A 12,621-nucleotide genomic window follows, 5' to 3' on the forward strand; every position below is an offset into this window, starting at 1 on the left:
TTCAGCAAGTGAAATGCATGCTCGATCGGATTCAGGTCAGGTGATTGGCTTGGCCATTGGATAACATCCCACTTCTTTCCCTTAAAAAACTCTTTGGTTGCTTTCGCAGTATGCCTCGGGTCATTGTCCATCTGCACTGTGAAGCGCCATCCAATGAGTTCTCAAGCATTTTGCTGAATATGAGCAGATAATATCGCCCGAAACACTTCAGAATTCATCCTACTGTTTTTGTCACCAGTCACATCATCAATAAATACAAGAGAACCAGTTCCATTGGCAGCCATACATGCCCACGCCATGACACTGCCACCACCATGCTTCAGTGATGAGGTGGTATGCTTTGGATATTGAGCAGTTCCTTTCCTTCTCCATACTCTTCTCTTCCCAACACTCTGGTACAAGTTGATCTTGGTCTCATCTGTCCATAGGATGTTGTTCCAGAACTGTGAAGGCTTTTTTAGGTGTTTGGCAAACTCTAATCTAGCCTTCCTGTTTTTGAGGTTCACCAATGGTTTACATCTTGTGGTGAACCCCCTGTATTAACTCTGGAGAAGTCTTCTCTTGATTGTTGACTTTGGCACACATATACCTACCTCCTGGAGAGTGTTCTTGATCTTGCCAACTGTTGTGAAGGGTGTTTTCTTCATCGGGGGAGAATTATTCGGTCAACCGCCACAGATTTTTTCCGAGGTCTTCCTGGTCTTTTGGTGTTGTTGAGCTCACCGGTGCGTTCTTTCTTTTTTAAGGATGTTCCAAACAGTTGATTTGACCACACCTAATGTTTTTGCTATCTCTCTGATGGGTTTGTTTTTTTTTTTTTCAGCCTAATGATGGCTTGGTTCCCTGATGGTGAGAGCTCTTTGGATCTCATATTGAGAATTGACAGCTAAAGATTGCAAATGCCAATAGCACACTTATAATATACATAATGTTTGGGGGTTCTAAGTAATTTTCTAGCAAAAAAATATTTTTAACTTGAAACCAACAAGTGTCAGAAAAAGGTTTAGTCTTAAGTGGTTAAACTTCCCTCATTTACACACTAAAGTTTATTCCATTGATCTAAGGACAAGTCCTTACAATGTTTATAGTTAGTTCTGTGTCTGAGGAATGTTGTGATACTTGGCAGACTGCCTGTTTGCTTTTTTTACAGCTGTCGGCTTCAGCAGAGAATTCCCTGCATAGAATGAATTGGGAAAATGCTTTGTCAAGATTGCAAGGGGGAAAAAAAATTGCGATAGCGATTCTGAACAATTAATCGCACAGCTCTAACGACACTAGTTTCTGGTGAACTGGCCGTTTACTCCAGCCTTCCAATGGTCCTATATGCAAAATAGCTGCATTAGTTGTGTCTTGTGCTATCACTAGTTTCCAGCTGGAATAATTGACCATATCGCCTTTTTACCATCTTATTGTGATTTTTTTTTTTTTTTTATTGATTTTTTTTTTTGTGTTGTGTCTTCCAGCTGTCCCTCAGGTGAAGCTGCTGTGTGGGGCGGACATTTTGGAATCTCTTGGAACCCCCAATCTGTGGAAGCCTGAACACATAGTGGAGATTGTGTCTTCTTTTGGTCTGGTGTGTATCACCAGGATAGGGAGTGACGCGCAGAAGTTCATCTACGAGTCGGACGTCCTCTGGAAGTACAGGCACAATATTCATTTGGTGGAAGAGTGGATCACCAATGACATCTCTTCCACCAAAGTCCGGCGGGCCTTACGGAGAGGAATGAGCGTCCGGTATCTTTTGCCTGACCTAGTATTGGACTATATCAAAAACCACGACTTGTATAGCGAAGAGAGCGAGGAGAAAAACTCGGGAGTTATTCTAGAACCCCTGGCAAGGAACACCAAGAACCTTCAATAATGATGATTTTAGGCCTGCGTGCTGAAAATTTATCGTCCCCAACTGCAAATTGCACACTGCTCAGCGCTTCAGGATTCAGATTTAAAAGAAAATTATAGCAATCTTTAGACTAATCCTTATGATTACTAAGCAATTCAATTAGATCAAAAGAATAATAATAATAGCTGCTGCTTATTTAAAATACATGTCATATGAAATATATACATAAAAAATAAATCAAACTTCAAAGAGTCCACAGATTAAATATATATATATATAGCAGCGCTCAGTATACAAAATCTTATTCAGATGTTTGTTCATATGTGCTCTTGAAAGAATGGTGATAGAGTCCAACACGTGAAAAGAAGAAGAGAGATCAAGACCACTTTCCACCTGGCGTTTTTCCACCTTATGTGCTCTCCAAATACAAGCCCCCCAAGGGGATGCACTCACCAGAAAATCAAAGATATATGAGCCTTCAATATACCAAACCACTAAGTTCGTGGGAAATCAAAGATATAGGAGCCTTCAAAACATTACGTTCTTTGGTCGCTTGATGTCACCATAATGGGGTGGTCCGCAGCTCATAAAGGAAACAAGATCATACTGACATAGTGTGATACTGTTTAAAAAACCTTTATTATAGACCCCCCGTACAAAATAGGCGTACCAAATATATTAAAACAAATCGCATTAGATAAGTGTACTGTGCCTTGTTTCTCGCGGTGAGCCCCTTCGGTTACCGCAAACGACCGCTCTGTGCGTTCGGTTTACTTCCTGGTACCTTGGTTAGTTCACGATCGAGTAACTGGAACGCACACGTCACTTCCGGTGTGTGCTACGCCCTGACGCGTTTCGTCATTTCCGACTTCGTCTGAAACGCGTCAGGGCGTAACACACACCGGAAGTGACGTGTGCGTTCCAGTTACTCGATCGTGAACTAACCAAGGTACCAGGAAGTAAACCGAACGCACAGAGCGGTCGTTCGCGGTAACCGAAGGGGCTCACCACGAGAAACAAGGCACAGTACACTTATCTAATGCGATTTGTTTTAATATATTTGGTACGCCTATTTTGTACGGGGGGTCTATAATAAAGGTTTTTTAAACAGTATCACACTATGTCAGTATGATCTTGTTTCCTTTATGAGCTGCGGACCACCCCATTATGGTGACATCAAGCGACCAAAGAACGTAATGTTTTGAAGGCTCCTATATCTTTGATTTCCCACGAACTAGTGGTTTGGTATATTGAAGGCTCATGTATCTTTGATTTTCTGGTGAGTGCATCCCCTTGGGGGGCTTGTATTTGGAGAGCACATAAGGTGGAAAAACGCCAGGTGGAAAGTGGTCTTGCTCTCTCTTCTTCTTTTCACGTGTTGGACTCTATCACCATTCTTTCAAGAGCACATATGAACAAACATCTGAATAAGATTTTGTATACTGAGCGCTGCTATATATATATATATATATATTTAATCTGTGGACTCTTTGAAGTTTGATTTATTTTTTATGTATATATTTCATATGAAATGATGATTTTAGGACTTCTTTTCTGAGACGGTTACAAAGTTGAAACTGAGTTACGGAATAGGCTCTTTGCACATTTCTGCAGTTGTGTAGTTACACTAATCTGAGCTCTTTAATTAGACACTTACCAATATGCTTGGCCAACAGACCTGCAGCCCTTTTATTTGGAGTAAAAGCAGAAAAAAATGGGATTCCAGTCCAGTTTTGTAAGCCAAACCCCCACCAACGTGACTTTCAGACCCCAACTAATTGAGGCCGGCTGAGATTCAAGACCATGTTTGTATGGGCAGGCTGAATTTACCAAGTTGATTGATCAATCAACTTGGATGCAACCAACCTGCAAGATCTTACAACTGGTATAGCCGCTAGCAATTATCACTGCCGAGATAATACAATGACTCGGCAGGAGGGATTCTTCCTGCCAACACTGTTGATGGGGGAATCAAGCAAATTTGGGTTGCAGGAAAGAAATTTGCACTTTGTTTGGCCGGCATTCTTTTTGCATAGTGTCCTGTCTTATTTTTCAGTTCAGTTGATTTTCATTGAGTTCCCACCTGATTATCTGGATGGTACTACCACACGTTCGAAGATGATTCCATGCTGTACATCTTCCATGTGAGACACAAGGAGCCTGCAATGGCCGGAATCAGGAATACCCATCCTGCACATTCAAATGGTACAACAGTTGGTGTTCCCAAGACACCAGATTACTAGTAAGATTTTTAAAGCCTAAGGCATTGATTTACTAAAACTGAAGAGTGCAAAATCTGGCGCAGCTGTGCATAGGAACCAATCGGCTTCTAGGTTTTATTGCCAAAACTTGAAGTGTTTGTAAAGAAATATTTTTTTTTAATGACAAACTTGATACTTACCTGCGCTGTGCAATGGTTTTATGGTTTTGCACAGAGCAGCCCCAATCCTCCTCTTCTCGGGTCCCACACTGGAACTCTGTACCCACCCCCCCCCCTTTGCTGAGTGCCCCCATAGCAAGCCGTTTGCTGTGGGGGCACTCATGCATGCTTGCTCCTGAGCCAGCTCCCTGTGTCCATAAGACAGAGAGTGCAGCTCAGCCCCGCCCCCAGCTCTTTCCTCACTGGCTGTAAGTGACAGCAGCGGAAGCCAATGGGGTTGATTTTACTTAAACTGGGGCATGCAAAATCTGGTGCAGCTCTGCATAGAAACCAATTGGCTTCCAGGTTTTATTGTCAAAGCTTAAAGTGTTACTAAACCCAGGAACCTGCATTCGCTATATCTGGTCTCCCACAGTACACATGGAAATGCAATTATTTTAGTAAATATAAACTGCTAAATACCTTTTTTTTCATCAGCAGTATATAGCAGTCTTGTGACTTCTATCAGTGTCTGCTTAAAACTTGTAGGAGGAGTTTTCATTCTCCTCTGGGTGTCCTATGAGACTGCAGGATACCTGTCCCTCTGTCTGCACAGTGCTGATTGCCCCTGTGCCGATCACATGCATCCTTCCAAGGAAACAAACTCTCTAGCTATACACACTAAACTGAGCATGTGCAGAGTGACTCCAAAGGGTCTGTCCTATCAGGATATATATTGAAGACAGTGGAAGGAGGAGGGGACCTGTGCATACAGGATCAAACTGTTTTTTTGTTTTTTTTTAACACCATGTGGATAATTAACCCCTTAGGTTCCACAGTGAGTATACCAAGAATGCTTTACTACATATACAGACTGATTTTACTGTTGTGAGTTTAGTAACACTTTATTTGAACAAGCTGGAGTTAGAAGCTGATTGGTTCCTATGCACAGCTGCACCAGATTTTACCCTCTTCAGTTTTAGTAAATCCACCCCAATGTCTCCTGCTGCTACTTCTCAGCCAATGAGGGAGGAGAGATCTGTCTTTGGCTCTTGTGTGCATCGCTGGATCGAGATTTGGCTCAAGTAAGTATTATGAGGGGTTGAAGGGGGAGCTGCACACTTAAGGTTTTTATTTCATTCTATGCATGAAGGTAAAAAAAAAACCTCAGCCTTCAGAACCACTTTTATTGAACAAGCTGAAATCATAAGCCGATTGGCTACTATGCGTCACTGCACCAGATTCTGAGTGCTCCGCTTTTTGTAAAGCTCCCCCATTGTGTAGCTAAAATGAAAAGCAGAAAAAATCAGCACAAAGGACATAATTTACAGTCACTAAGATGTGTCCCTTATGCTGATTCCTCTGATTTTAGTAGTAATCCTCTTGCACCACCCCACTGTAATCTTCTGGTGTGACGAGGGGGTTCATACAACTAACGGGCTTTCATAGGCTCTTATCAAGAGAGCCTGACTATGCTGTACTACAGCTTCCATGAATGGATCTCTGAATGGAAAACAGGTGAATGGTTTACACTCCATTTCCTTCATTCATGTGTTTAAAGCTTAGTACACATGGGCCGAATGTCCCCTGTGTATGGCACCCTGTCCGTCAGAGGCCGGCTGTTTGGCTGTCTTCTGTTGGACAGCAGCTGACCGGCCCCCTGGCGGTCAGCGCTCTCAGCCAATGGTGGAAAGTGCTCATCAGAGTGTTCTGGTGGGCAACATCACTGTACTAATATCAGATCGTTTGTACAGTGGCTCTGACTGGAGCTGTCAGTTTTTTATTTTTTTTTGTTTTTTTATGAAAAAAAATAGTAGTGTGTATCATAAGCATAAGTTATAGAAGCAGTAGTACTGGCTCTATGATTGGAGCAGCAGGGCAGAAAGGGCGGCCATAGTCGGGCTTCCTCGATGAGAGCCTGTTAGTTGTAATAATCCCCGCTGAATCGGAAGAGTACAAGGAGGGGTGGGGGAATGGAGGAGTACGGCTAACAGCAGACAAATCGGCACAAGGGACACATTCCAACTACCAGTGGTGGCTGGTGTTCTTTTATTTGGGGGGGGGCAAACAACCAATAACCCCCCCCCCCCTGATTTCTGCCTGCCGGTCCACCGGCACTTACCCCATCTGGGTGGCGGGCATCCAAGGAGCGGTAGCAGGGATCAGGCATCAGTGGGGACCGGGCATCCAGGCATTGGCCGGCGGTTCTTCTCCTCCTTGCTACGGCCGTGCGTATACTCCCCTTCTCCGAGGCATCCAATAGGTTTGATCTGTCAGACAATCGGGGGACGGGTATCAGACCCGCTTCCCGATTGACCCAGAAGGATCTGTGTTGCAACAGCGAATATTCATATGCTTTTGCAACACAACTGGGTGGGCTCCAGAGGCCGTGCTCTGCGCCCTGAGCCCACTCTAGAGCCAGAAGCTCTAATAGGCTTCAAAATAATCAGGTGCTTAAAAAAACCCTGCCCGCTGTAAGCCCCCCGTACACACGGTCGGACTTTCCGACAACAAAATCCGTCTGATTTTTTTCAACGCATTTTGTTCCAAAACTGGTGTTGCATACACACGGTCGGACAAAGTTGGAGGAAAATCAGATCGAAACGTGATGCCGTTCGTTCGTTGCAACGGGACTACGTTGCAGATAGTAGCCAATAGCTTTGGTCTCATAATTTGATCTGAGCATGCGTGGGACTTTGTCCCATCGGAATTCTCTACAAACGAATGGAAAAAGTCGGATTTTGTTGTCGGAAAATTTGAGGTCCTGCTCAAATTTTTTCCCTCGGAAATTCCGACGGTAAAAAGTCCGATAGAGCCCACACACGTTCGGATTTTCCGACAATATAATGCGATCGGACCTTTTGTCCGTGTGTACAGGGCATAATTCATGCACCCGTTGCCCTGAAAGGGGCCGGACGCATGAATAGGGAGTGGCCATGGATAGATTCATGCTATGCATGAATTTATAAATTGCATATAGAGTGTGACCTGAAGAGAGGGGGCGGTGCCCGGGTCCCCTAATGGACGGGTCGCCCCGGCCCACTACTGTAACTTATGTCCCTTGTGCTGATTTTCCTGTTTTTTCATGTTAGCCACACTAAGGCTAGACTATGCCAGGTTAAAAAAACATTTAAAAAATACATGCATTGTGTAATCTAAAAAAAAAACTGTTTTTTTTTCTGCATTATTTTAAATCCAGCAGAAGGTCCTCCTCATCAGTTTGTAGGTTGCAAGATGAACGCCATCATTCAACCCACTTTCTGGGGGGGGCGCACCTAGAGGATTACCGCAATGAAGAGTCCTCACATCATTATGTTGGAACCGCTTACTGCTGCCGCTGCCTGGACCGGCCAGAAACCCCCCTGGAAAAAAAAAATGTGTGTATATTTATTTATGTGTGGGGAATGAGAAGGGGGTTAAAAGCCGAGTTCTGCTTTAGGCAGTGGGTTGACCTTGGGTGCCGAAAACCAAAACCGCAAACAGGTAGACGGTGCGCTCTTTATGTATTTCATGCCTTCAGATTTAAATTGGGGGGGGTTGGTGCATCTACGCTCAGTTTGGTTAGTTGTTGAACATAATTTCATGCTGTAATAGGACAGAGCAACATGAAAGATGCTACTGAACCCTTTTCTAGTTGTATGACCTCCGTCCTCTATTCCTACCTCTCTGTGGAGTTTGCCACCTGCACCGTCTCCTGTACTGGTACCATCAATCACAATGCTGTAAAAACATACAGGAATAATTAGATATTGCTGCTCACCCTGTAAGCAATGAACTTTAAATAAATTGTGCGGAATCTTTACATTTTGTTTGTATTTCTTAGTGCAAAACCTTTTGACGTGCTGTCTGATTGAAAATTCAAATGAAGCTGTGTGTTAATAAAAAAAAAAAAACAAAAAAAAAAAATATATATATATATTTTTTTTTTGGGGTGGGATTTTTTAAAGTCTATACCAGGGATATGCAATTAGCGGACCTCCAGCTGTTGCATAACTACAAGTCCCATCATGCCTCTGCCTCTAGGTGTCATGCTTGTGGCTGTCAGAGTCTTGCTATGCCTCATGGGACTTGTAGTTCTGCAACAGCTGGAGGTCCACTAATTGCATATCCCTGATCTATACTATAATAAATAAATTAAATAAATAAATAAATTTACAAAAGCAGTATGCATTCCTCTTAATGTGTCACTGAACGCACATCATAAAATCTGATCAATAAATGGTGTATTACATGCTCTTTATACTCCGATTTGTTCTCTGTATTCTGCAAAAAAACCTGGTTGATCCTGCTGCTGCTCTTTTTCTCCCCCTTCTGTCCATGTCCCTTAACCACCACTTTTCCCTACAGGTAAGCCTATAATAAGGCTTAGGTCAGTGGTCATCAACCCTGTTCTCAGGGCCCACTAACAGGCCAGGTTTTATGTATTACCTTTGGGAGATGCAGACTAGAATACTGCAATCAATGAGCAGCAAATGATATCACCTGTGATGTATTTCAGTTATCTTGCAAACCTGGCCTGTTAGTGGGCCCTGAGTGTCGGCTCACACCGAGGCAGCACGACTTTCAGTGCGACTGCCTCAGGCGACCTGGACACGACAGCTGCCGCGACTTGCAAAACGTCTTCTCTATATAAGTCAATGCGAGTCACCCCCAAAGCCGTATAGGAACCTTTTTCTAAGTCGGAGCGACTTGTGTCACTCCGATTAGAACGGTTGCATTGTACAGAAGGAGACGTGAGTTGTCAGGCGGCTAAGTCGCCTGACAAGTCGTCCCAGTGTGAACCAGCACTGAGGACAGGGTTGATGACCACTGGCTTAGGTGGCAGAAAATGAGAAATCCTTCAACACTCGGTTGGCATCTCTCCCTCAGCGTTCATGGAAAGTGTGTTAAGCTGGCCATACACTTATAGATTATCTGCAGATTTTCTGTGGTTAGATGGAAAAGGTGGGAGATTCCTCCATCCACAGAGTTTAGCGAACATGGAGAAATCTGTTGCACTTTTTCCATTTAACCATAGAAAATCTGCAGATAATCTATAGGTGTATGGCCAGCTTTAATTTGAAATAACAAGAGCAGCTACTATAATAATAAAACACTAAAGCAGAAATCTGTCACAGCAACAAATGCCATAACATTAGCAGCGCTAAAATAATCCAAACGTTTTAGGATTTGTTAAACGTTCACTAAAATAGTTAAGTATGAAGTCCACTTTATATATAAAATAGGTCTGTTACTGATTAAAATGTTCGTGTTCGATTAATCGTTTTTTTTTAAAATCGATTAATCTACTAAATTTCGATTAATTATAATGCACATACAGATCCAACTACTTTTAGCTGATCTCCTTGCATTGCAGCTCTGCATTAGTCAGTGGTAAATGTGGTATACACTATATACAATCACCCGACACTAGTTAGTTTCCACAATCCGTGACTTAACTTCACAGTTCACACAAATACTAATAAATAATTTTTAAATTCAAACTGTAGCACTGACGTAAGTCTTTTTTTTTCCACAGTAGCGTGACAATCCCTCCACCGCCGGTCTAACTAATCACTCTCACCTTATGCCTGTGCAAACAGGTGGTCATGCATGCGGGTATCAAAAGGGTTAACACCGACCATAAACGTCTCTCACGTCCCCTTAGATCTCAGCAAGGACGCCAGGTCATGGGTAGAAAGAAGAGATCTAAGTGGTCACCGCTTAAGTATAAGATTCAATTTTTGTGTTCAAACATAAACTACTCACATAAAGATGATAAAAACACAGCATATAAAAGCCGACAATCGTGTTAATTCCGTAGGGCAGCGATGGGTGACGTCATGTGTAGCTCCTCCTCCGTGCGCGTTACGTTCAATCAGAACTTCAATGTCACCGGACTCCTCCCCCTTCCCATTGTTAGCAGACGGAGGCACTTGGGGAAGGGGGAGGAGTCCAGTGACATCACCGAATCTCCGACGGAACTCCCCTGAAGACCTGAAAGCCAGCGGAGAGGCGAGTACTGATCAAAAGAATTTTGATCAGTCAAAAAAATTAATCGAGGAATTTATCTTTAATTTCCACAGCCCTAATATAAAATGAGGCAGATGTAAATGTAGGATTGTCCATCACAGAAAAAACGTTGCAGATAGTAATTCAAAACAATCGCCTCCTCCGCACTGCACGTGTCGCAATCCCCCTAGGAAATGCACTTACCAGATGATACTGGGATGGTGTCTGCTCACTGCATACACTCATCAGATGATCCTGGGTCATACACTTGACTTTCAATGGGTGTTGTCAGCTCTCTGCATGTATTCCATCTAGAGGTTTGCTCATCACAAGCAAAGAACAAAGATACACATAGCATAATCCAGTACTAAAAGGTATTTATTATAGGTTTACTTAACCACTTAAGCCCCGGACCATTTTGCTGGCCAAAGACGAGAGCACTTTTTGCGATTTAGCACTGCGTCGATTTAACTGACAATTGCGCCGTTGTGCAACGTAGCTCCCAAACAATATTGACGTCCTTTTTTTCCCCACAAATACAGCTTTCTTTTGGTGGTATTTGATCACCCCTGCGGTTTTTATTTTTTGCGCTATAAACAAAAAAAGAGCAGCAATTTTGAAAAAAACGCATTATTTTTTTAAATTTTGCTATCATAAACATCCCCCAAAAATATATATAAAAAAAATTGATTGGTTTGCGCAAAAGTTATAGCGTTTACAAAATAGGGGATAGTTTTATGGCATTTTTATTTATTATTATTACATTAACATCTCCTCCTTCCTCTCCGTGAAGCGATTGCGGGTATCCCCACGGACATTGAGTCCCTGGGATCTGCGACCGACTCACGGAGGTGCCGGTGCGCCACCGGCCGCGCAACACGCGATGGCGCGGCGGCAAATTTAAACGGACATACATTTACCCAGCCGTGCCATTCTGCCAACGTACATCGCGCGCCGGTCGGGAACCGGTTAAGATTGCACGCTTACAATGTGTTTCAAAATAAAAGAGCATGTAACAATGTATGACAAGTCGCTATTCCTGACTACCTCTCACCGCTCCAGCAGTGTTCCCGGGTAAGGCAAGCAGGAAAGCCGACGTTGTAGGTTGCTGCGTGGTCAGGCCCTCAGGGCCTTTAGCTTTAGTGTCATTTTAACCCTTTGATTTTTTTCCGCACTGATCACTGTATTGGTGTCACTGGTCCCCAAAAAGTACTACTAGTAATTACTAGTAAAAAAAAAAAAATGCCATAAATCGAACCCATAGTTTGTAGAAGCGATAACTTTTGCACAAGCCAATCAATAAATGCTTATTGGGATTTTTTGTTGCGAAAATTATGTAGCAGAATACATATTGGCCTAAACTACTGAAAAACATTTGAATTTTTTTGAAAAAAATGTTATTTCGAATACTTTATAGCAGAAAGTAAGGAATATTGTTTTTTTTTTTTAATTCAAAATTGCTGCTCCCTTTTTTTTTTTTTTTTTTTTATTTTTTTTTTATAGCGCAAAAAATAGAAACTGCAGAGGTGATCAAATACCACCAAAAAAAAATATTTGTAGGAAAAAAAAATTACATTGATTTTATTTGAGTACAACATCGCACGTCAGTTAAAGCAACGCAGAGCCGTATCACACAAAAAAATGGCCTGGTCAGGAAGGGGGGAAAAACCTTCTGGGGCTGAAGTGGTTAAAATTATGGACAGTTTCGTGACACCCCATTCTAAAATGTAAAAAAAAAACTATTCTAATAGCTTTACATAATGCAGCAAAATCCACACACATAGGACACCCAACGCTTTTGCACACTGGTACAGACTAGTATTCCAATGTTTCTCTTCTCCCTCAATTTCTCTCCACCAGTCAGCTAATGTCACCCCAGTGCTGATGGAGGCACAAGAGGGTCAAACGAGGATGCTGTGGAGGCAACAGACATCCTCCTCATTAACGGATGATGTCATTGGCTGTTAGGATGCCAGTGTCTAGAGCAGGGGTGTCCAAACTTTTTTCAAAGAGGGCCGGATTTGATGAAGTGAACATGCGTGAGAGCCGATCATTTTGCTTGACATTCTTTGAACTGTTAAAATTCGGTCTAAGTGTGTTTGTTCAAGCTCTAATACACTGCCCAACAAGAATTCTTTTGCCTTTGTGGCTGTGTGTGGGAAGAGATGAGCTTGGGCGTATTATTTGGATATACTGTATTAATTGGCGTATAACACGCACCTTCACTTTAAGAGGGAAGTTTAAGGAAAAAAATAATTCTTTTAAATAAAGAACTGTGAAGCAAATAATGGTCAGTGCCCATCAATGCAGCCTAATCAGTGCCCATTTGCAGACCCACCATCACCATGAATGTAGCCTCACCATAGCCAGGAACACATTCACCATAGCCAGAGATGCACTCACCACAGCCAGGAATGCCCCCACCATAGCC

At 42.7% G+C, this 12,621-nt stretch overlaps 1 protein-coding gene across 3 annotated transcripts in view; it reads left to right on the forward strand.

The window, feature by feature from the left end:
- RBP7 (retinol binding protein 7) overlaps window positions 1-12,621 on the forward strand; it is a 76,093-nt gene that overhangs the window by 16,617 nt on the left and 46,855 nt on the right. The window contains exon 5 of one of the 3 annotated variants that reach the window (XM_077458158.1): window positions 1,464-2,079. The exons of the other annotated variants lie outside the window; for them this stretch is intronic. Coding sequence (XP_077314284.1) covers window positions 1,464-1,861 — 398 coding nt within the window. The 3' untranslated portion in view covers window positions 1,862-2,079. Of the gene's footprint in view, window positions 1-1,463; window positions 2,080-12,621 lie in introns of those variants that run through there. 3 annotated transcript variants of the gene reach the window in all.

This window comes from Lithobates pipiens, unplaced genomic scaffold, assembly GCF_037356315.1.
Source record: "Lithobates pipiens isolate NorthernLeopardFrog02 unplaced genomic scaffold, aLitPip1_a1.2 Scaffold_27, whole genome shotgun sequence".
NCBI lineage: Eukaryota > Metazoa > Chordata > Amphibia > Anura > Ranidae > Lithobates > Lithobates pipiens.